General features: G+C 41.1%; 1 protein-coding gene across 1 annotated transcript; it reads left to right on the forward strand.

Annotated features, from left to right (window-relative positions):
- Positions 1-213: 213 nt before the first annotated feature.
- On the forward strand, positions 214-23,181 carry PLAA (phospholipase A2 activating protein). The gene is made up of 14 exons (XM_072153260.1): positions 214-445; positions 6,669-6,862; positions 8,805-8,905; positions 9,029-9,149; positions 9,840-10,007; positions 10,402-10,537; positions 14,267-14,436; positions 15,722-15,879; positions 16,405-16,624; positions 17,289-17,351; positions 20,328-20,396; positions 21,122-21,223; positions 21,846-22,010; positions 22,443-23,181. The coding sequence occupies exons 1-14, from the start codon at positions 297-299 to the stop codon at positions 23,006-23,008; spliced, it is 2,382 nt and encodes a 793-aa protein (XP_072009361.1). The 5' UTR covers positions 214-296; the 3' UTR covers positions 23,009-23,181.
- The last annotated feature ends 325 nt before the right edge of the window (positions 23,182-23,506 follow it).

The following is a 23,506-nucleotide window of genomic DNA, read 5'->3' on the forward strand; positions in this document are numbered from 1 at the left end:
ACACTACCTGTGGGCCCAGTGACAGAATGGTGGGAAAATAAGTAGTATATTCCTGCTACCTGTGTCTTCTGTGTTTTATGAACAATGGCCTGTGTAACAGGGTGACTCCATAGCAGATGGTACTATGTGCCACACTGACCCAACACAGAACAACGCCATGAACGGACTAAGCAACCGGCAAGCGACAGCACCACCTGCTGCCAGGAGGGCCGTGTCTCTGCCGTCACTTCCTATGGTGTCCCAGATTTTGTGCTCCGCCGCTTCATTTCCGTGCTGTGTGCGGCTGTTGCTGTGTCATGGCGGAGACCGGCTGTTACCGGCTGCGCTGCTCTCTCCCCGGGCACGAATTGGATGTCCGTGGGGTGGTACAATGTCCCTTGTCGCCAGGTGAGGGCTTCGTGTCCGTATCACGTGACAGGAGCGCACGACTTTGGGTGCCGCACAGGTGAGAAACCCCCTGGGGAAAGGGCGATAGAGCTATAGGACAGGTGTCCGGTCCTGTCACCAGAGACCAGTGTATAAAACCATGGAATGTCATTAGATTGGACATATACTGAGCCACTATTCCTCTAACTGCACTAGTAGTGTATCAGCCTACACGTCACAGGGTTTGTACCTCCTCACTGTACACACTACAAGGGTCACAGGGGTTGTACCTCCTCACTGTACACACTACAAGGGTCACAGGGGTTGTACCTCCTTACTGTACACACTACAAGGGTCACAGGAGTTGTACCTGCTCACTGTACACACTACACGGGTCACAGGGGATGTACCTGCTCACTGTACACACTACACGGGTCACAGGGGATGTACCTGCTCACTGTACACACTACACGGGTCACAGGGGATGTACCTGCTCACTGTACACACTACAAGGGTCACAGGGGATGTACCTGCTCACTGTACACACTACACGGGTCACAGGGGATGTACCTGCTCACTGTACACACTACAAGGGTCACAGGGGATGTACCTGCTCACTGTACACACTACAAGGGTCACAGGGGATGTACCTGCTCACTGTACACACTACACGGGTCACAGGGGATGTACCTGCTCACTGTACACACTACAAGGGTCACAGGAGTTGTACCTGCTCACTGTACACACTACACGGGTCACAGGGGATGTACCTGCTCACTGTACACACTACACGGGTCACAGGAGTTGTACCTGCTCACTGTACACACTACACGGGTCACAGGGGATGTACCTCCTCACTGTATACACGTCACAGGGGATGTACCTCCTCACTGTATACACGTCACAGGGGATGTACCTCCTCACTGTATACGGGTCACAGGGGATGTACGTCCTCACTGTATACGGGTCACAGGGGATGTACCTCCTCACTGTACACACTACACGGGTCACAGGGGATGTACCTGCTCACTGTACACACTACACGGGTCACAGGGGATGTACCTGCTCACTGTACACACTACACGGGTCACAGGGGATGTACCTGCTCACTGTACACACTACACGGGTCACAGGGGATGTACCTGCTCACTGTACACACTACACGGGTCACAGGGGATGTACCTGCTCACTGTACACACTACACGGGTCACAGGGGATGTTCCTGCTCACTGTACACACTACACGGGTCACAGGGGATGTTCCTGCTCACTGTACACACTACACGGGTCACAGGGGATGTACCTGCTCACTGTACACACTACAAGGGTCACAGGAGTTGTACCTGCTCACTGTACACACTACACGGGTCACAGGGGATGTACCTGCTCACTGTACACACTACACGGGTCACAGGAGTTGTACCTGCTCACTGTACACACTACACGGGTCACAGGGGATGTACCTGCTCACTGTACACACTACACGGGTCACAGGGGATGTACCTCCTCACTGTATACGGGTCACAGGGGATGTACCTCCTCACTGTATACGGGTCACAGGGGATGTACCTCCTCACTGTATACGGGTCACAGGGGATGTACGTCCTCACTGTATACGGGTCACAGGGGATGTACGTCGTCACTGTATACGGGTCACAGGGGATGTACGTCCTCACTGTATACGGGTCACAGGGGATGTACGTCGTCACTGTATACGGGTCACAGGGGATGTACGTCGTCACTGTATACGGGTCACAGGGGATGTACGTCGTCACTGTATACGGGTCACAGGGGATGTACGTCGTCACTGTATACGGGTCACAGGGGATGTACGTCGTCACTGTATACGGGTCACAGGGGATGTACGTCGTCACTGTATACGGGTCACAGGGGATGTACGTCGTCACTGTATACGGGTCACAGGGGATGTACGTCGTCACTGTATACGGGTCACAGGGGATGTACGTCGTCACTGTATACGGGTCACAGGGGATGTACGTCGTCACTGTATACGGGTCACAGGGGATGTACGTCGTCACTGTATACGGGTCACAGGGGATGTACGTCGTCACTGTATACGGGTCACAGGGGATGTACGTCGTCACTGTATACGGGTCACAGGGGATGTACGTCGTCACTGTATACGGGTCACAGGGGATGTACGTCGTCACTGTATACGGGTCACAGGGGATGTACGTCGTCACTGTATACGGGTCACGGGATGTACGTCGTCACTGTATACGGGTCACAGGGGATGTACCTCCTCACTGTATACGGGTCACAGGGGATGTACCTCCTCACTGTATACGGGTCACAGGGGATGTACCTCCTCACTGTATACGGGTCACAGGGGATGTACCTCCTCACTGTATACGGGTCACAGGGGATGTACCTCCTCACTGTATACGGGTTACAGGGGATGTACCTCCTCACTGTATACGGGTGACAGGGGATGTACCTCCTCACTGTATACAGGTCACAGGGGATGTACCTCCTCACTGTATACATGTCACGGGGGATGTACCTCCTCACTGTATACATGTCACGGGGGATGTACCTCCTCACTGTATACATGTCACGGGGGATGTACCTCCTCACTGTATACATGTCACGGGGGATGTACCTCCTCACTGTATACAGGTCACAGGGGATGTACCTCCTCACTGTATACGGGTCACAGAGGATGTACCTCCTCACTGAACACACTACACGGGTCACAGGGGATGTACCTCCTCACTGTATACGGGTCACAGGGGATGTACCTCCTCACTGTATACGGGTCACAGGGGATGTACCTCCTCACTGTATACGGGTCACAGGGGATGTACCTCCTCACTGTATACGGGTCACAGGGGATGTACCTCCTCACTGTATACATGTCACGGGGGATGTACCTCCTCACTGTATACATGTCACGGGGGATGTACCTCCTCACTGTATACATGTCACGGGGGATGTACCTCCTCACTGTATACAGGTCACGGGGGATGTACCTCCTCACTGTATACAGGTCACGGGGGATGTACCTCCTCACTGTACACACTACAAGGGTCACGGGGGTTGTACCTCCTCACTGTATACGGGTCACAGGGGATGTACCTCCTCACTGTATACGGGTCACGGGGGATGTACCTCCTCACTGTATACATGTCACGGGGGATGTACCTCCTCACTGTATACATGTCACGGGGGATGTACCTCCTCACTGTATACAGGTCACGGGGGATGTACCTCCTCACTGTATACGGGTCACAGAGGATGTACCTCCTCACTGTACACACTACAAGGGTCACGGGGGTTGTACCTCCTCACTGTATACGGGTCACAGGGGATGTACCTCCTCACTGTATACGGGTCACAGGGGATGTACCTCCTCACTGTATACGGGTCACAGGGGATGTACCTCCTCACTGTATACGGGTCACAGGGGATGTACCTCCTCACTGTATACGGGTCACAGGGGATGTACCTCCTCACTGTATACGGGTCACAGGGGATGTACCTCCTCACTGTATACGGGTCACAGGGGATGTACCTCCTCACTGTATACGGGTCACAGGGGATGTACCTCCTCACTGTATACGGGTCACAGGGGATGTACCTCCTCACTGTATACGGGTCACAGGGGATGTACCTCCTCACTGTATACGGGTCACAGGGGATGTACCTCCTCACTGTATACGGGTCACAGGGGATGTACCTCTTCACTGTATACGGGTCACAGAGGATGTACCTCCTCACTGTACACACTACAAGGGTCACGGGGGTTGTACCTCCTCACTGAACACACTACACGGGTCACAGGGGATGTACCTCCTCACTGTATACGGGTCACGGGGGATGTACCTCCTCACTGTATACGGGTCACGGGGGATGTACCTCCTCACTGTATACGGGTCACGGGGGATGTACCTCCTCACTGTATACGGGTCCCGGGGGATGTACCTCCTCACTGTACACACTACAAGGGTCACGGGGGTTGTACCTCCTCACTGAACACACTACACGGGTCACAGGGGATGTACCTCCTCACTGAACACGGGTCACAGGGGATGTACCTCCTCACTGTATACGGGTCACGGGGGATGTACCTCCTCACTGTATACGGGTCACGGGGGATGTACCTCCTCACTGTATACGGGTCCCGGGGGATGTACCTCCTCACTGTATACGGGTCCCGGGGGATGTACCTCCTCACTGTATACGGGTCACAGGGGATGTACCTCCTCACTGTATACAGGTCACAGGGGATGTACCTCCTCACTGTATTGCAGTTTGCATCTGATTTGCATCAATAGACAGACTGAGATCCATGACAAATTTAGATTTTCATCTTGATAGCATCCCATTGAGAAAGAAGAGATGGGCTGTAAATCCTACATCTACTCAACTTCAAAGAGTGTGCCACCTTACCTCATGTTTTTTGTAACATGTTAGGGGGGGGGCAGGATATTTGGTAACTTACTAATACACATTTATTATCTCCGGGGGGTGTTAAGAATGCAAGTCCTCTTCATACAAACACCCATTGCTAACAACCATGATCGGTTCTATCATCGATTGTCGGTGTTACCCCTTGATTGCTGCTGGCGCATGGGCTACGCCATCAGGGTTGAGTTCACCGCTCCCTGTGACGTCATTAGGGAATGACGATGACTGGTTTCTGCATATTTGTTACAATGTACCAGTATATGTAAAAACTCCATATACGGCAATACAGTAGTATTGTAGTACATGACGGGAACGATCAGAGCATCTAGGGTTAAAATACCCTAGAGGGTCTAAAAAATAAAAATTAAAAATAAAAGTGAAAATTCAAATCACCTAAAACTGATATAAAACTAAATAAACAGTAAAAATCACAAACATGTTGGATATTACCGCGTCCCAAAATGTTCAATCTGTCAAAATATAAAAAAACGGTTGCCGGGGGTGAACTGTATAACGTAAAATGGCCCTCAGATGTCCATTTTACTTAACAAAAGGTTGCACAGTCCTTTAAATGGTGGCACCAAAAACATGAGATCATCTAGCAAGAATTGATGTCTTGCACACCTCTGTACACCAAAGTATGAAAAAGTTGTTTGGAGCACACAGGGAAAGTCATAAAACCTGAGCGGCAAGGTTTCACCAATTTCTCCACATTTGGAATTCTTTTTTCCAGCTTCCTAGTACATGGCATAGAATAATAAATAATGTCACTGAGAAGTAAAATTTGTTATGCAGAAAATAAGCCCACACACAGCTCTGTTCACAAAAAAATGAAAAAGGTAAAGCTTTTTGAAGGAGGTTAGCAAAAAATGCTTCAATGTGCAGGCGTTAAATATTCAGCACCACTTTTATGGACAGGAATGGAAGATGATGAGGTAAAAGAAAGATTTTTTTAACCAGGGGTCTTTACCATTCAACAAGGCGGTACAACGCTTAAATAGATGTACAGGCGGTCCCCTACTTAAGAACACTCGACTTACATACGACCCCTAGTTACAAACGGACCACTGGTAATTGGTAATTTATTGTACTTTAGTCCTAGGCTACAATAAACAACTGTGACAGTTATCACAGGTGTCTGTAATTAAGCTTTATTGTTAATCATGGTTCTTATGACAACCCAACATTTTTAAAATCCAATTGTCACAGAGACCAAAAAAGTTCCGTCTGGGATTACAATGAAAAAATATACAGTTCCGACTTGCATACAAATTCAACTTAAGAACAAACCTACAGACCCTATCTTGTATGTAACCCGGGGACTGCCTGTATATTGGTAAATTACCTAATATCCTGGCCAACCCCTTTTTAAGAATGGGCATAGTAACTTCAAATTCCATGTGGAAAAGCCAATGTGGATCCTGACCATGTGCATGTAACATTATAGGATCCAATTCTTATTTGTATGAATTTATGCATTGCTTAAATGAATTAAGCTGGACTCACACGAACGTAGCCGTGCGGGCATATGTCTGGCGCCATGGAGAGGAGGAGGGGTGACCCCTCCCCTCTCCATAGCGATCCATTGCGCACGACACCGTAACACAGGGAAAGATAAGACATGTCCTATCTTTTCCCTGTGTACGGAGCGATACGTGTGGCCATTGCCAACCAATGGGGGATGTATGTACTGCTGCAAGTTACGCCCCCCCCTTCCTGCGGCCACTTGAATTTAGCCTTAGTAATGCATATATGTTTAATGATGCAGTTATGTATGTAATGTTTTCATATGTGATCTCCCTCTAAATAAATATCTTTTATTGGACTTGAGATGAGTTTGAGGTGTAACTAATTTGTATTGTAACTATTCAGCTCCAGCACAGGTTTCATTGAACTGAATCGCATGAAGGGACATTCCAACTTTGTTTCCTGTGTGTGCTATATCCCACCTAGTGATACCTACCCTCGAGGGCTGATTGCCACCGGTGGAAACGACCATAACATCTGTGTGTTCAGTCTTGATAGTCAAAATCCTCTGTATGTTCTGAAGGGCCACAAGAACACGGGTAGGTTGTTTTATAACACAGTTCAAGTCCATGACTTGTTACCCTTGCTCTGCCCATGAATAAGATGTGATGCAAGACAGGGGCAGTGGTTTCTTATATTGTCACTGGGTTTGTGGTTTAGGCACAAAGAAAGATTTATGTGCAGTTTTGATGCTATATACCACCCCTTTCATTTAGAAGTAGGGTTGTTAAACCTGAGGTTGTACATCCACACAGTATGAATTATATTACTATGGAAATATGCAGCACTTATCCACCTTTGCAAAGGAAGGGCTCTGCTACACAGAAAAGCAGCTAATGGCTCATGGCCATGAACATTATTCAGGGATTCATGGTAGTCATTGTTTCAATGGATAGCACGTTTTACCATGTATATCTATGGGCTTGTGCACAAGACAGCAGTGTGAACCGAGCTACCAATTTTAGAGCAGATCCTATTCCTGGGTTTTTTTTGTGGGCAGTCCTTTCTCCTATCATTGGCACAGGAGCCTTACCAGGAATCTACTAGCATATTACAACTTTATTAAAGGGGTTTTCCCACAAAGACAAGTTGGGCCCTATCCACGGGATAGGGCCTAACTTGCTGATCAGGGGGGGTCTCAGTACTGAGACCCCCACAGATAGCGAAAACGAGGGCTACGACCGACCCCTCGACGCTCCTCAGACTAATGGAGCAGACGGTTGCGCATCACCGCTCTGCTCCGTTAATCTCTATGAAGCTGACACTTGAAACACTTGAACTTCATTTACATAAATATAAACATTTTATTACTAAATTAGTGGAGCAAAGCTCCTAATAGAAAATGGGTGTAATCGGGCTGCTGGGAGATACACAGCAAAGTTAATGGTTGATAAAGTTCTAATATGCTGGTAGATTTCCTTTAATCCATGTGCAGATTCATGTACTGGTAGCCTTAACCAATGAAATGAACCAAATTACCTTTGCCTCAGTTCTGCAACCATGACCATGCGTAGTTAAATACCCAGTAAGGTGTGATATTATAATACCAAACTTTTATAAAATGTGTTCAAAACCACCCAGGAAACTAAAAATGTGAGTAACGACAAACATAAGTTATTACATACAAAAGATTGATTCTACCAGCCAGTGCAGCCAGAATAACCAAGCTTTATCGGTAATGTGGAGTTACCAGAGAGTTATGATGTACCTTCCATTAATGCAATGCCTGTGACAGGGAGGTAGTACCGGTAGATGTCTGAGATGGAACAACCGAAAGGTTATTTTCCTCAAACCCACGGTTTATAACTCTCATCCTTATAAGCAGAGTACCAAAGCCTCTCTCTGGAAAATATGATATCCCTTGCACCACTCCGAATTGTGGGATAATGCAAATAGCTCAGATACATCGTCTGGACACGTTAGAATGTGGTCACCATAGTTGAATAAAATAATACATTTTTGAAAGAGCAATAACCTATTTGCCTATAGATTTGGGAACAGCAAGTGATACACAAAGCCAGATTATACACTGGTATATAACCCTCCTACTTACTGTGTAGAACACCATTACACTTCATTTTATAGTTTAACAAGCATATAATAAAAGCTTTTTAGGCTTCTCTGTTCCTCCCACAAATAATCATATATAATTGTGAGGAATATTCAGATTCATGAGATCCTTGCTCACTTTCTCATATCTTGTACTTGCTATGCTTAGAACAATATGAGTGTGCCATTCAATGATACAGTGACATTTTTTTTTAATTGATATCATAACATGGTGTTACTGCAAAATATGGTCCACAGCCATTGGGTGACACTACCAGGTCATGTCACATAACTAGGAAATAAGTCGGAACTTTTAGAAATAATTCAGTAGAGAATTAATGGAAGAGATGGAGTGAAAATATTGGAAAATAACATGGGTTGAACATACAGTGATTGCTGTGATTAAAAAATTCACTGGTTTTGGTTTTGCAGTTTGCAGTCTGTCTTCTGGGAATTTCGGCACTTTGTTAAGTGGATCATGGGATACAACTGGAAAAGTGTGGCTAAATGAGAAGTGCATGATGACCTTGCAGGTGAGATCCTTCAATAGAGTATTAAGTATAATAAATGTATTCTGAATTATTGTAAGACACATGCACAGGTATTTCCAATAATGTTGTGGAAATTAATGGAAATTTTTTTTGTTTTTCTTGTAGGGCCACACTGCTGCTGTTTGGGCTGTGAAGATTTTACCAGAGCAGGGTCTGATGCTGACTGGATCAGCTGACAAGTCTATCAAGCTGTGGAAAGCAGGGCGATGTGAGAGGACCTTTTTAGGTGTGTAAAACATAATGTGTGTAATATTTCCATGTTTGTTGGCTTTGCACAGCTACTATACACACGCAACATTAACCCCTCGGGCTGTGCCCTCTCCATAGCTGGTAAGTCTTTGCTGCATATTGCCAGCACCGATCACGGGTGTTTTCCCGCTGATCGCCGTCATCGGGGAGCGGCGATCCGTCGCCATGACAGCCTTGGGTCTTCCAGCTATCAGCACATTGTAATGAATGAGGAGGAAAATCCCCCTATACTGCCATACTATAGTATGGCAGTATATGATGGGGTGGTACAGACAACCTAGGGTTAAATCGAGTGGTAGTGCATGCATGTATCATCCTCTCCATTCTTCAGCAGTCTTTTAGAATTGAATGGAGTAGTGGGGTAAAGTCACAACATAATAAATACTGCACCTATAAACTCTAAAATGAACAGGGCATATAATTGGTTTGACACATGGCACCAAGACCACTGGCATGCATTTTTGCCCAGTGCTATAGTAAGGCAATGGTGGTATAAGACAAAGTGCTCTGAAGTATTGCAGTCTATGACAACAGACTTTCATTTAGATTTTATGCACTAGGGAGCTCGGATCACAAGAGCAGTAATTCTGTTCTAAAAATTAAAAAAAAAATCTTTTAACAAAATGTACAATACATTCAACAAAATAACATTCTTATTGATATGCAGGACATGAGGATTGTGTCCGAGGATTGGCAACATTAAACGAAGCTGAATTTCTCTCTTGCGCCAATGATGCCAGTATAAGGAGATGGCTTATCACCGGAGAGTGCCTGCAGATCTACTATGGACACACCAATTATATCTATAGCATATGTCTATTTCCAAATTCTCAAGGTAGGAAAATTAGATTAAGACAGGAGCAGTTTCTCTCTGCTGGAGCAACTGATCCCTTTGTACCTCATGTCTGTTCTCCAGAAGACCCCATATTAAACTGTTTGTGGATTTGCAATGTCTTATCTTACAGTTGTTTGTCACGAACCAGAATAGTATTCAAGTATTTTTATTGAAATGCTTTTTTAAGAAGAACATAAGCTACAAGGTACCTACATAATTCACTGCTCATTTCAGTTCTGTTGGGTACTCAGTTATAGAACGCCAGATCCCTTTATGAGCAAACTCCTCTCAACATTGTGGTTTATTAAAATAACAAAAATTTGTTATGTTGTAATGTATGACTTATGTAAAACTAAGCAATAACTGTGCTGTGTCTCCTGGGCATTATTATCAGATTTTGTGACCACCGGGGAGGACAGATCAATGCGGATCTGGAGAAAAGGAGAATGTGCTCAAACCATTCGTTTACCTGCCCAGTCAGTGTGGTGCTGCTGTATCTTAGAAAACGAAGACATTGTTGTGGGATCAAGGTGGATATACAATTTGTTTTTTGTGACCTGAATTGCATATTATTTGGAAAATATTGCAAAGTTGTATTATTTTATAAAATGTTTATAAGTTAAGCATTCTGCCAATGCAGAAGTGGAAGTAAATAGGTGTAAGGCTATATTCACACTGCCGTTGCCCGCCCGTACCGTACCGTAGCGGGCAACGGCAGTGTACGGGGAGAGGAGGAGGAGGTGAGCGGGTTTTTTTTTTTTTTTTTTCTTTTAACCCCTTATCACCGACACTAGTTTTCAGCTCAATGACCAGACTCGATTTTTCAAATCTGACATGTATCATGATAATTGGTTATAATTTCGGAATGCTTTAACATATCGAGGTGATTTTGAGAATGTTTTCTCGTGACACACTGTACTTCATGTTAGTTCTAAATTTAAGTGATAAGTTTTGCGTTTCGTTCTGAAAAAAAGTGAAAATTTGGCAAAAGTTTCTAAAAATTCTTCATTTTCCAAGTTTGAAATGTTCTGCTTTCCAGACAGGAAATAAAACTACCCAAAAAGCTTGATAATTAACATTTACGGAATGTCTTCTTTATGTTGGGATGATATTTTATGCTTCCGGTCATTTTTCTAGGATGTTATGAGGCGCAGAACTTTAGGTGCGATTTTTCTCATTTTCATGAAAATTGCTAAAACTCACATTTTGAGGGACAACTCGGCTTTCAAGTGACTTTGTAAGGCTTATATGATAATAAAACCCCATAAATTATCCCACTATAGAAACTTCACCCCTCAATGTATGTAAAACAACTTCTATTGAGTCTATTAACCCTTTAAGTGTTTCACATGGGTTAAAACAATATGGACCTGCGATTTAGAAACTTTTGGATTTTTTTTGAAAATACATTAATTTAGGCCAAAATTGACAGTTTCATAATAAATAAAATGATGAAACGCTCTGCAACGTCTAATGCCCAATTTCTCCCGAGTGTACTGATACCCCATATGTGGTGGTAAACTTCTGTAAGGGCGCACGGCCGAGCATAGGATCAAAGCAGCGCTATTCACAGCAGATTTGTACTGTCACATTGTACAAGCTATAAATTTTAATTTTTTTTGGTAATGCGAACATATGAGGCTTATTATTTGCGTGGTGAGTTACAATGTATAAATAATTCATTTTAGGGGTCTATAGCTTATTCATGAGATTTTATTAACTATTTCAAGGGTGACACAAACAAAATCAACAATTTTTATTTTGGATTTTTAGCACTTTTTTCCCCGCTCTCCGTAACATAAAAATAATATTTTATCTTTAGTCTCTGGTTCACTACGATTACGGTGATACCTCATTTATATAGTTTTTCTTATCTTTGCTCAATTTTACTGAGCAAAACCAATATTGGAGAAAATCGCATTGTTTTTACTATTGACAACTATTCAGGGCCATAACTTTTGTATTTTTCTGTTTGAGGGCTTATTTTTTGCGAAAAGAGTTGTTATATTCAGTCGTATCATATTAGGGAATTTAGCTTTTTTTGATCACTTTTTAGAAAATTTTTTGTGATGGTGTTTGATGAAAAATTGTATATTACTGGAAGTTTTTTCGTGGTTTTTTTTTTTTTTTTTCATCGTTCACCGAGCGGGTTCAATATTGATTTATTGTACAGATTAATACGGACGCGGTGATACCAAATATGTACATTTTTCGTGTGTTTTATATACTGTATTTGCATTATATGTGTAACTGGGGAGATTATGGGACTTTATTTTATTTATTTAATTATTATCATAAAATAATTTTTTTTTTTTTTTTTTTTTAACTTTCATACATTTTCCACCTTCTGGCTTGAACAAGCGATCATCCGATCGCTTGATCAAGCCTCTACACTGCAATACACTTGTATTGCAGTGTATAGTGTAAGTAACTGAGCATGCTGCGCATTCTCAGTTACATACAGCCGGGTCCTGCCAGGAAGGCAGAACCCGGCAAGAAGAGGAGCCGGAAGCCTTGGGTCACTCGCCGGACCCGGGGGCAGCAGCAGGAGGGATCGGATCCCCGGTAAGCTCACCGGGGGGGTCCGATCCCGTGTAAGGAGTTTTTCCGATCCCAGGTGTTAGTGCCAGGTCTGGGCTGTGATATCACAGCCCGACACCGGCACTATACTGACCCGATGTCCCGTACCCTTAATGACCGACATAGATTTCCGATAGGGCGGTCATTAAGGGGTTAAATCAAAACTTTTTTTTTTATTAAAGCACATCTACCATCAGTTTGACTGATGGTAGATGTCCAGCCCTACAAGCTCCTCAGCCGGGAGCAGGAGGTAAGATTACAGTGAGTGGGGCGTGCATAAATTAAAACCCGAGAGGGGCTCATATGACATCAGCCTGTGCAGCTCTGGCTCATTTACATATTTGTTTAAAGTAATTTTCGGAACAAATATGCCCTTTATTTGTGCACTAAAAACAGTTCCAATTAGTGCATAAACAAACTAGCATCTAATGCTTGACATCTACCATCAGTTAAATTAATGGTATAAGGATATTAAGGACAAATCAAAGCCTTACATTTTCCATTTTAAAAGGAAAGTGAGATTGGATTAACCAATTAGTAATAACAACACCACGTACCAAATTATTATGCAAATGATATTTATCTCTGAATTTCCTAAATGGTCGATACAAATGACAGTCAGGATAATAAGTCATTACCCATTCGAGTATAAATTGAACTTTATTGAACAAACCTCCCAATGCTAACAGTTCCAAATTATTTTGCACAACAGGGATTCAAAACATTTAAAATGCCATTACAAACCAGCAAACAGATTTTTGAAGCTGCTGGTGCCTCTGGAGTCTTGCGAACCTCAAGCTGTAGGATCCTTCAAAGACTTGCTGCATATACCTACTATTCGGCCACCCCTAACCAGTGCCCACAAGCAGAAACGGTCGCAGTTGACCCAGATATACATGAAGACTGATTTTCAAACAGCCCCGTTTACTGATGAGTATCGTGCACCCCTGGATGGTCCAGATAGATGGACTAGTGGATGGCCCAACAATGCTACAACGTCAGAAAGGAGGTGGCATATTTTGGGTTGGAATCATGGGGAGAGGACCCTTTAGGCTGCCATGGAAATAAAAGGAGAGAATCTCGCCTGACCTCAACCCTATAGAGAACCTCTGGAGTATTAGATCTGTGAAGGTGGTCGGCCCTTCACATTAAAACAGCAAGGAGGCAATTCTGACTTCATGCAAAGAAATTCAAGCAGAAACTCTCCAAAAACTCACAACTTCAAAGAATTGTGAAGGTTATATCAAAGAAGGGTCCTATGCTACATGTGACTTGGCCTGTTTGGATGTTTTGGATTGAAATAGCTTTTGGTTTCAGTGAATGTGACCTCCTAATGCCACAAATTTAATAAATTACCATTTTCAGTTCTTTACAACTATAAAATATAATATACTAATATAATAATTAGCAAGAATTTTATTATACTGTCATTTGCATCGACCATTTAGGAAAATCAGAGATAAATACCATTTGCATAATAATTTGGAACCTGGTGTATATGTTTAGTATTGTTGTTCTGCTACCGATTACTCTTTAGACACTTATATTCTTACACTTCCACAATATTGCTCAGTAATGCACAGTATTGTGTATTCTTGCTAATCTACTGATTAACAATAATGGTTAACAATAATGTTTGGCTTGAAGCTTTTAAATGTGCTCTGCATCTGTTATTTTAGTGACGGTATTATCCGAGTGTTTACAGAGTCCCAGGAACGTATGGCGAGTGCTGAAGAACTTCAAGCTTTTGAAGATGAACTGTCTCAATCGGTTATTGATCCAAAGACTGGTGACCTGGGAGATATTAAAATAGAGGATCTTCCTGGAAAGGAGCATCTTAGTGAGCCAGGTAAATTTAAGAAGTATCCCTAAAGCCTTTGTGTCAATAAAAAAAGTAATAGTTATACAATTTCCTTACAGTTTTCTAAATCTTGGCTTGTGGTTATTAGGAGGGAACCTTCATTATTTATTCCCAATTCTGTCAGTATGTATGTATGTATGTGTGATTAACACACAGGTGCATGGTTCATTACATTAAAGGGGACCTTTCACCTCTGATTCAAAAAAGTAATCTTAGTCATTCAGCTCCCCTCCCCAGATGTCCCACAGCGCCAGTTCATGGAATATCTGAGAAGGAATCAGCACAGGTCATAGATAGCAACTGAATGTCCTGCATGTAGCAAAATCCTTGAAACAAACTTTTGATTTAAAACACATTTTAGTGGAATAAAATGTGTGTTTAAATCAAAAGGATTTTTTCAAGGACTTTGCTATGTGCTGGAAATTTGTGTTTGGGTCCATACTCACCCTGTGATTATTAACAAAAAAATCTTTAGAACCCTTCAAAAAACCACAACTGTAATGAAATAATTTGTGTGCTTTAAATTTTGCCTTAAATTACTTTTTTGGTGCTTACATCTGCAGCAGTACCCAATTTGTATAGTAAGTTAAATAGTAATTTACCGGTACTTTTAAATAAAATCAGTTTTCTGTGACCATTGTGAGTGCCATGACTTTATTTTTCTGATGATGGAGTTTTTTCACAGGGTGAGCTGTACTTATCATTGGTATAATCCAGTTAAATATGAGACTTTTGAATAACTTGAGATTCTTTTATTTGTATGTAAAAAAAAAAACTTTCCAAAAATATGAACATTCACATCACCTCCCTTTCTGTAGATTACTTTTGTTGGGATTTAAAATTTGTTTATTTTAGAGCTTTTTGCAGATTGGCCAGCAGCAAGAACCTGGAGATGTGCCCTTATTTTCCCTATAAAGTGTATACTTTAAAGGGAATGTACAACCTCCCCAATCATTATAACTGGTTGGCAGCATACTTTCATTATTTTTGTCCATAATGGCTTTTCTCATTGACATCTTTTTGCAATTGGTACACAAATGTTGTGTCCACATACTATTTTTGTCTGGACCACTTTGGGTACTGAGGACAAGACCTTGGTGTACCAACTGTCTCATTAGCATACAGATTAAAATGGGAATATCTTGAAAATAGGTGGACAGAAATAATAAGGTATGTTGGAAATATCAGCACATTTCTCTATAACATAGTGACATTAGATTAAAACACCTGATGAAGGTGGTTGGCTCCCTTTTAATATGTTTCCTTTCTACAGGCACAAAAGAAGGACAGACTCGCTTGGTGAATGTTGATGGCAAAGTGGAAGCCTATCAGTGGAGTGCAAGTGAAGGGCGCTGGATCAAGATTGGGGATGTGGTTGGCTCTTCTGGAGCCACTCAGCAAACCTCTGGAAGGGTGTTATTTGAAGGAAAAGTAAGTAGAGATGATTAACTGATGTGTTAAATTAAAAGGTAACTTTAGTCAAAGTGATCCTTTGGTATATTATACATCTAAATAAAAATAACCATACGTAAGCCTACGCTATTAAGTAATGCTCAAACATTAGGAGTTAGATGGGTTTGCCTAAGTTTAAAATATATCCCGTGGATAGGAGCTAACCATCTGATAGGGTCCCATACTGGGACCTCTACTGTCCACAAGAACCGGGATCCCATTCCTGTGTCTCAATGGAGCAACAGATGGCTTGCTGCATCTTTCTTTTTGTGGTAATGCTGCAAATAGCTTAGTGCTTTTTTTTTCTATTTGCAATCTGTGTTTTAGTCAACTGGGTGTACACCACCACAGTTCTGGTGATCCTAGGGATTCTGTGTTTGGACCATTACTTCATTCCCCATAAGATAGTTTTCCAATACCCCCAAAACTCGTGGGTTTCATCATATATTTACAGAAATTCGGTCAACTTATGTACTGAAGATTTGTGTCTCTCTCTTGTTATAGGAGTATGATTATGTGTTCACAATTGATGTGAATGAAAGTGGACCTTCCTACAAACTGCCATATAATGTTACAGAAGATCCATGGCATGTAGCACATAATTTCCTTCAAAAGAATGATCTTAACCCTATGTTCTTGGATCAAGTTGCAAAATTCATTATTGACAACACTGGTGGACAGACAATAACCTCTACAAATTCTGGATTTGCTGATCCATTTACTGGTAAATGCAGTGAAATGCTGTTAATGCTCCTACTCAGTTCATGGTACATTGGACCAGAACGAGATGATGCTAAACATATCCAGATAACTGTTTGCAGTGTAGTTTATGGGTATGATGTTATTATGGGACACATTGGCCTTCTTTATCTTCCTTTGCATCTTCTTTATTATTCAGGATTATTGCTTTGATGTGTAAGATTGGGAATGGTAAAGGTATGATGGCAAACAAGAGGATCTGCTAAAGAAAAAATAATATACAGTATTCTCCATAGTACACAAATTATTTGACCTGAAGTGGAACTTAAAGGAATTGGCCATTTTAAAAACTGTTTGGTATTAATGTGACTGTATTCTCTTATGAAATGCGACGCAAATTCAGTAAAACATCCAACGTTCGTGGTATTGTCAGATGAAATATGCCTTAGATCAAAAATTAGCAGATATATACAATATTAAATGCCTAATGTCTGTTATGTCACCAATTCTTTTCTATCTTGGGAGGCAGACTGATTTCTGCTTGAAGAAGAAAATTTTCTTATGAAGATATTTCCTGCTACAACATTCACCATTTGAAGTTATATAGTCCATAGCTCTTTATCACCAAATCCGTGGCAAAATAATGAAAATTTTGAAGTTTTATTAAAGATTGTTTGAATTTTTCCTAGGTGGGGGCCGTTATATTCCTGGTAGTTCTTCTGCTGTTTCTTCTGGTGCAGATCCATTTACAGGCAAGCTTAATAACTTTTTAATATTCACAGATTTGTATTTTAAGTGAACACAATTTTAAGGACTCGTGCACACAAACTTGTCTGCTGATTTGTTGTTCGTGACACAGAATCGTGTGCATCAGGTCTAAAGCATATCTAACCTAATATGACGCATCAGTGAGTTTCTGTCTTGTTAGTAGCAAGATGGATTCAGAGAGAAGCAGATTATTATGTATCAAGCAGCTATTTGTTCTGATAAGGTATATTACCAAATTTCTAGTATTAACTTATTCTTTTAATTTAAGCAAAGTTTTTAAAAAAAAATGTAGTGAGCATTTAATATAGTGGCCGATATAGTGTCTAGGTTAGCTATAATTAGAGTAAAATATCCTACTGTATATTAACCCCTTATCGGCAATGTAATTTTGTCGTTAAGGATGTATGGAGAGGACTAACTGGCCAAGCCAGGGCAGGGCAGATATCAGCTTTATTATACAGCAGACACCTGCAGTTAACTGCTGCGATCAGTAATAATATCAATTAAAGGGGTTATCCGGGTTTAAAAAATTTCTTATGGCCGGGCTGGGGAGGGCTATTTAAACACAATAAACATGTACTTACCTCCTCCGGTGCTGCTGATGTCCCGCGCCGCGGCCGGTCTTCTCTGTGCGCCGGTCTTCTCTGTGCGCCGGTTTCATTACAAGTGCGCACAGAGAGCTTCCGGCCGGCCGGATGCTCCCATGCGACACCATCTCCCAGCGCTTACAACGCTGAGAGATAGGAACGGATGGGAGGAGCTGTCCACATCGCGGACCGGAAGCTCCCTGTGCGCGGCTTCCGTGCCCCTGTAAACAAACAGGGGCACGGATCGAAGGGACCGCGGCGCGGGACATCAGCGGCGCCGGAGGAGGTAAGTCCATGTTTATTATGTTTAACTATCCCTCCCCAGCCCGGCCCTAGGTAATTTTTAAAACCCGGATAACCCCTTTAACCTGTAAGGTGCTGCGTTGGTACAGTCACGCCGCATGGGAAGTTCCATATTGGAGATGACCTCTTATCCAGCATTTTCTATTGATGTCTGCTGGAGGCAGATGGTGATAATAAATCAACCCATGCAATAGTTTAGCATGATATAATTTATTAAAAATATTTTTTTAAAAAAGTGTACACTACATCACAATCAATACATAAAATTTCATAATAATATATTTACTAAAGTCCACCCCTCAATCCATTGACTTGTTTGTTTCAATGTCTTATAAATAGATATTGTAGATAGTAACTACGGAGTATATACTAAATATAATGTGTATCAATCATTGATAAATGAATTTTCACACGGTATGTAGTCAGATCAATGTAAAAAATTTCTTCAAGCCAGACCATTTTCGCTGAAAATTGTAATAGGACCATCCGGTCCATAACCAATTGAAGAAGACTTTGTATCATAGCGACGAACGGAGGAGTAAATATATCTGATAGATCAGTAGTAGGTCAGTTGCTGCATATAACTTCTAAGAGCTTCACTAGAGCCTCCATGGACTTTCACTGTGACACAGGTTTAATGTTCTTTTATGATAAATATACAAAATGGCACACTAAGCACATGGGCATAAGAATATTCCACCTAAATAAAACATAAACATAAGTATTTTCTAAAAAGGGACTTTTTTTCACTTAGTGGTTTATTCCATCCTAAATTGAATGTCTCTATATCTCTTCACAATATTGGAACAAAAAAACAACGGAAACCTATATCTTTTCTGATCAAACATTTTTAGTCATCAGCAATATTTATATGAGTACAAGTGCAAATGTATACACAGTATATGATTAATGATGTGATATATTTTATACCATTGCAGGGAAAGATACAATAGGGAATCCTCATCTATTTATTTGGGCATACATATATTCTCACCTATTGGATAAAATTCATTTATCAACGATTGATCCACATTATATTCGGTATATGCTCCGTACCCATTATGTACAATATCTATTCATAAGACATTGAAACAAGCAAGCCGATGGATTGAGAGGTGGACTTTAGTGAATCCATTATTATGAAATTTTGTTTATTGATTGTGATGTAGTGTATTGTACACATTTTTTTAATATGTATATTTTTAATAAATGATATCATACTAATATTTGACAGGGTTTTATTTTCACATGCTGTCATCCAATATCTTAGCCATGTTATCAACTATATTTGAGAATTGTAGGGGTTTTAATAGACATTGATGGTAAATCCACTGTTTTTGTGGGGACAAAGTGAGCCGCAGCACAGGATAAATGCTGAAGTCTTTTGTTCAGACTGTGACTGACAGCATAATGCATTAAAAATGTGATTGTACATAAAGAAATATACTTGGAACTAGTCCAAAATCATTTGCCTATGAGTATATACATCTTCATATTGTATCTGGTTGTTCTAAAATGTCATTTCCTAGGAGGGCTGTGAATACTCTTGTAGAAGGACAGTAGACAGGAGGCTGATTAGGTCTCTTGGGAATAGGAGAATGAGAGAAGCTGGTGATATCAAGCCAGATATCAAAGCATCTCAGGCTTCAAAGAAACCAATTTAGTTCATATTGTGAAAGGTTGCTGTAGGTTAAACTCCAGTCGGCTCTTGGGTAACTTCTTTCTGTTGCGTTATTTTTTACTTTATTATAGCTTTTTTTTCCATTTTACTGAATTTGTACTTTTTGCTCCTGGAGTGTGTTATCATTATAGCAATGGCAGCAGAAGTGTCTCCATTGGTCCCTGGAAAAGTATGGTAATTCCCTTTTCACACCTAAAGCATTGAGAAATGAGGATTGCCCAGAGTGCAGTGATATGTTTTATGTAAAAGAAACCAAGTCTACTTACTATGTATTATTATGTAACATGGAATAACACGGATAATATTCTATCTGGATGCTAAAGAATGTTTTACTAATTATTTGTCTTGTTCTTGTCACAATATAATTTGTGTGAAATTTTAATCTGTAGGCGGTAGTCGATACATGCCCGGCTCATCTTCAGGTATTCCCACAGCAGGGGCAGGAGATCCATTTACAGGTAACCACTCACATAATATCTTTCAAAATACTGTATAAACTTAACAACCCCTTTTCATAATATACATGTGGATTGCACAGTGTTCATCTTCTTTTAATCAGTCTCATAGCGATTAATGAAATGGTAGGGGTTTTGTTTTTATGCAGTTTACTTTTATAAGTAAAATAAGTTTTTTCATATTCAGATATTCCAGATCAACTGCACATGGCTGCCTTTATATGAAGTAAAAAAACTATTACAAGACTATCACAGCTATATCATTTATTTATGAACTACTTTTAAGGACAGTATAGCCAACACTTTTTTTTGCAGTTTAAATGACATCTACCACCAAGATGAAGGATTGTAAACCAAGCACAGTTACATGCTGGTGTGTGCTCCCTCTGGCAGGATCTGTTCTTCTTTATGATTTCCATGCCCTTGTTTTTAAGAATAAAAGGCTTTAAATATTATGTAAATGAGTCTGAGGGGCTCTGGGCTCCATTAAAACCTATGGATCCCATAGCCCCACAGGCTCATTTACATCATTTTCAATCCTTAACAAAAAAGGGAATAAGAAGCTAAAAGAAGAGCAGACCCTGCCAGAGGGGGAACACACCAGTATGTAAGTGTACTTGGCTTACAATCCTTCATCTTAGTGGTAGATTTCCTTTAACAACTATGTCCATGGTATGTCACAGCAAAGTTTACAGAAGATTCTTACATAGGATTATTATTCCTTGCAGGGAGAAATGCCTACAGGTCAGCCGCTGCACAAATTCCAAACACATTCTTTCCGAAGAAGGAACCACTCACATTTGATCAAGCAAACCCAGCACAAATTTTGGGTGAGTGTGTTAGTTTTTTAGTTTTTGTGAACCATATAGTTGTAGTGTAATTCCAGAGAAGGGGTACATTTACAAAGAGGTCTTGGAGACTATATGGGGAATTTCGTATATACAGTTGCTGTATTGTGTGGAAGCAGGCACTCTGAGCATCACATATCACCATAACCTGTCCCCGTCACTGTGGTCAGCCAGCGTTGGGTCCACAGTCATATGCCACTACTCCAATTCAAACAGCAGATCATTTGTCCGTTCTGTTGACACACAGAGTGTGTTGTAGTTTGATTGTTTAATTTCCCCACAGCAGTTTATAAAATGAAAGCTGTGCTCTGGTTGGTAGCTATGAGCAACTAGAAGAGTTTTGCTCTCAATTTTTTCTGACAAATCTCCTCCATAGACTTCTAGTTTATGAGGATCAGTGATAATAATAAAATTATTATTAGGATCAGTGAAAAACAGTTACCACACCAATACAATTGGGCTGTAAAAAAGTGAATTTTCCACAAACAAGATTCGTATTGCTCGTGTGAATATATAGTCAGTAACACAGAGGTTTGCATTTTGAATATTAAAGAGACTATTACCATGTATTGGTATATTACTAAATGTCTATTATTACAAATAGGTAAAATTAAAGAACTCAACGAGTCTGCTCCTGAAGAATACAAAATGCCTGAAGAAGACTTGATAAGACTTGACAAACTGCTCTCCTTAGTTGTAAACATCTCAAGAGAAACTGTCACCGCTCAACAAGTAGACACATTGTGGAGAGCAGTCAAATGGCCTGAAGGTATGACCAATATGATCCAAGGATTAGGCTACAGTCAAATGTCTCTTCTTTATAATTCAGTGTAAATCAAAGGGTTATTCCACCATCGTGCAGGATTATGTGGTTTTGCAGTAAACCATTAAATTCTCACATTGCTCATTATTCACAGTGGTTACCAGTGACAACTGCAGATGGGTGTAGTCATGGGTCCTTTCTTTAATGGCTTTTGGATGGGGGCACAGTAACTTTGCGAAGACTACTGTACATAAGGGGATGGTACTTCGCCAAGTAATACATTTGCCAACCTCATTAATTCAGCACCAATATCTTAGTATCTCCACTGACCCTGTGAAAAATCTGCATAGCCATGTGTTGGATTTGGTTCAATTACTGTTTTATTATATTGGTTTGCCTTTTATAACCATTAAAACATCTTTTTTTTCCCCACTCCAGATATTGTATTCCCTGCATTAGATATCCTTCGTTTAGCCATCAAAAATCCCACAGTCAATGAAATGTTCTGCAGTGAAAGAGAAGGAAGTGCGTTCACCAACTACCTCTTCCAAGTAATGCGGCCCAGTGGCAAACAAGCCAACCAGCTGCTTGCTGTTCGGACATTCTGCAACTGTTTTTCAGTTGATGTGGGCGCAAAGTTTATGATTTCACAAAGAGACACCGTATTAACAAAATCCATCGAACTAAAGTCCATTTCTAATAAGAATGTCCACATTGCTTTGGCTACACTCATCCTCAACTATGCCACCTGTTTACATAGAGTAAGTGACTTAGAAGGGAAAGCCCAATGTCTGTCAGCTATTAGTACAGTTCTGGAAGTTGTACAAGACCTGGAAGCTGCTTTTAGACTCCTTGTGGCCCTTGGGACACTGATCACTGATGATTCCAATGCTGTGCAGTTAGCCAAGTCCCTAGGAGTTGACTCTCAGATTAAGAAATACATGTCTGTCACAGAACCAGCCAAAGTGAATGAGTGCTGCAGGCTGCTTTTAAATACTCTCTAAGTTCCTTTTTCCCCCTCATAGCACCAATGTAAAAGGTATATTCCTGCAGCATATGGATTTTTTTTTTATCACCTTAACATACCCTGAATACACTGAATGCTGTGGATTGAATGCTGAAAGTTTGTGTCGTCTTTAAAATCTAAATTGACTTAAAAATAAATTTTTGCACTGAATATTATCCGATCATTTGTTTGATAACTATACATTAACCTTTTACAACTTATGATTCACATTCAGAGATATATGCAGTATATAACGGGCCCTATCCGTGGAACATACACGCCCGAGGACAAAATTGTTGGTACCTCTTTGTTTAATGAAAGAAAAACCAACAATAGTCACAGAAATTACTTGAATCTGACAAGAGTAAAAAAAAAAAAAAAAAAGTACATTTCTATGAAAATTAACAAATCAAATGCAGAGATTTTCAACCATGCTTCAACCGAATTAACTCAATTAATTCAACCGCATTGTTTGAATGCGCCCTCACGTGTCGCA

This window comes from Engystomops pustulosus, chromosome 1 (assembly GCF_040894005.1).
Source record: "Engystomops pustulosus chromosome 1, aEngPut4.maternal, whole genome shotgun sequence".
In the NCBI taxonomy this organism is placed as follows: domain Eukaryota; kingdom Metazoa; phylum Chordata; class Amphibia; order Anura; family Leptodactylidae; genus Engystomops; species Engystomops pustulosus.

What these genes read in the sequence shown, in the direction of transcription:
- PLAA (XM_072153260.1), top strand. Translation starts at nt 297, where the DNA reads ATGGCGGAGACCGGCTGTTACCGGCTGCGCTGCTCTCTCCCCGGGCAC. An exon ending in AGTGCATGATGACCTTGCAG is followed by an intron (nt 8,906 to 9,028) that starts GTGAGATCCTTC and finishes TTTTTCTTGTAG; the next exon opens with GGCCACACTGCTGCTGTTTG. An exon ending in AGCAGTCAAATGGCCTGAAG is followed by an intron (nt 22,011 to 22,442) that starts GTATGACCAATA and finishes TCCCCACTCCAG; the next exon opens with ATATTGTATTCCCTGCATTA.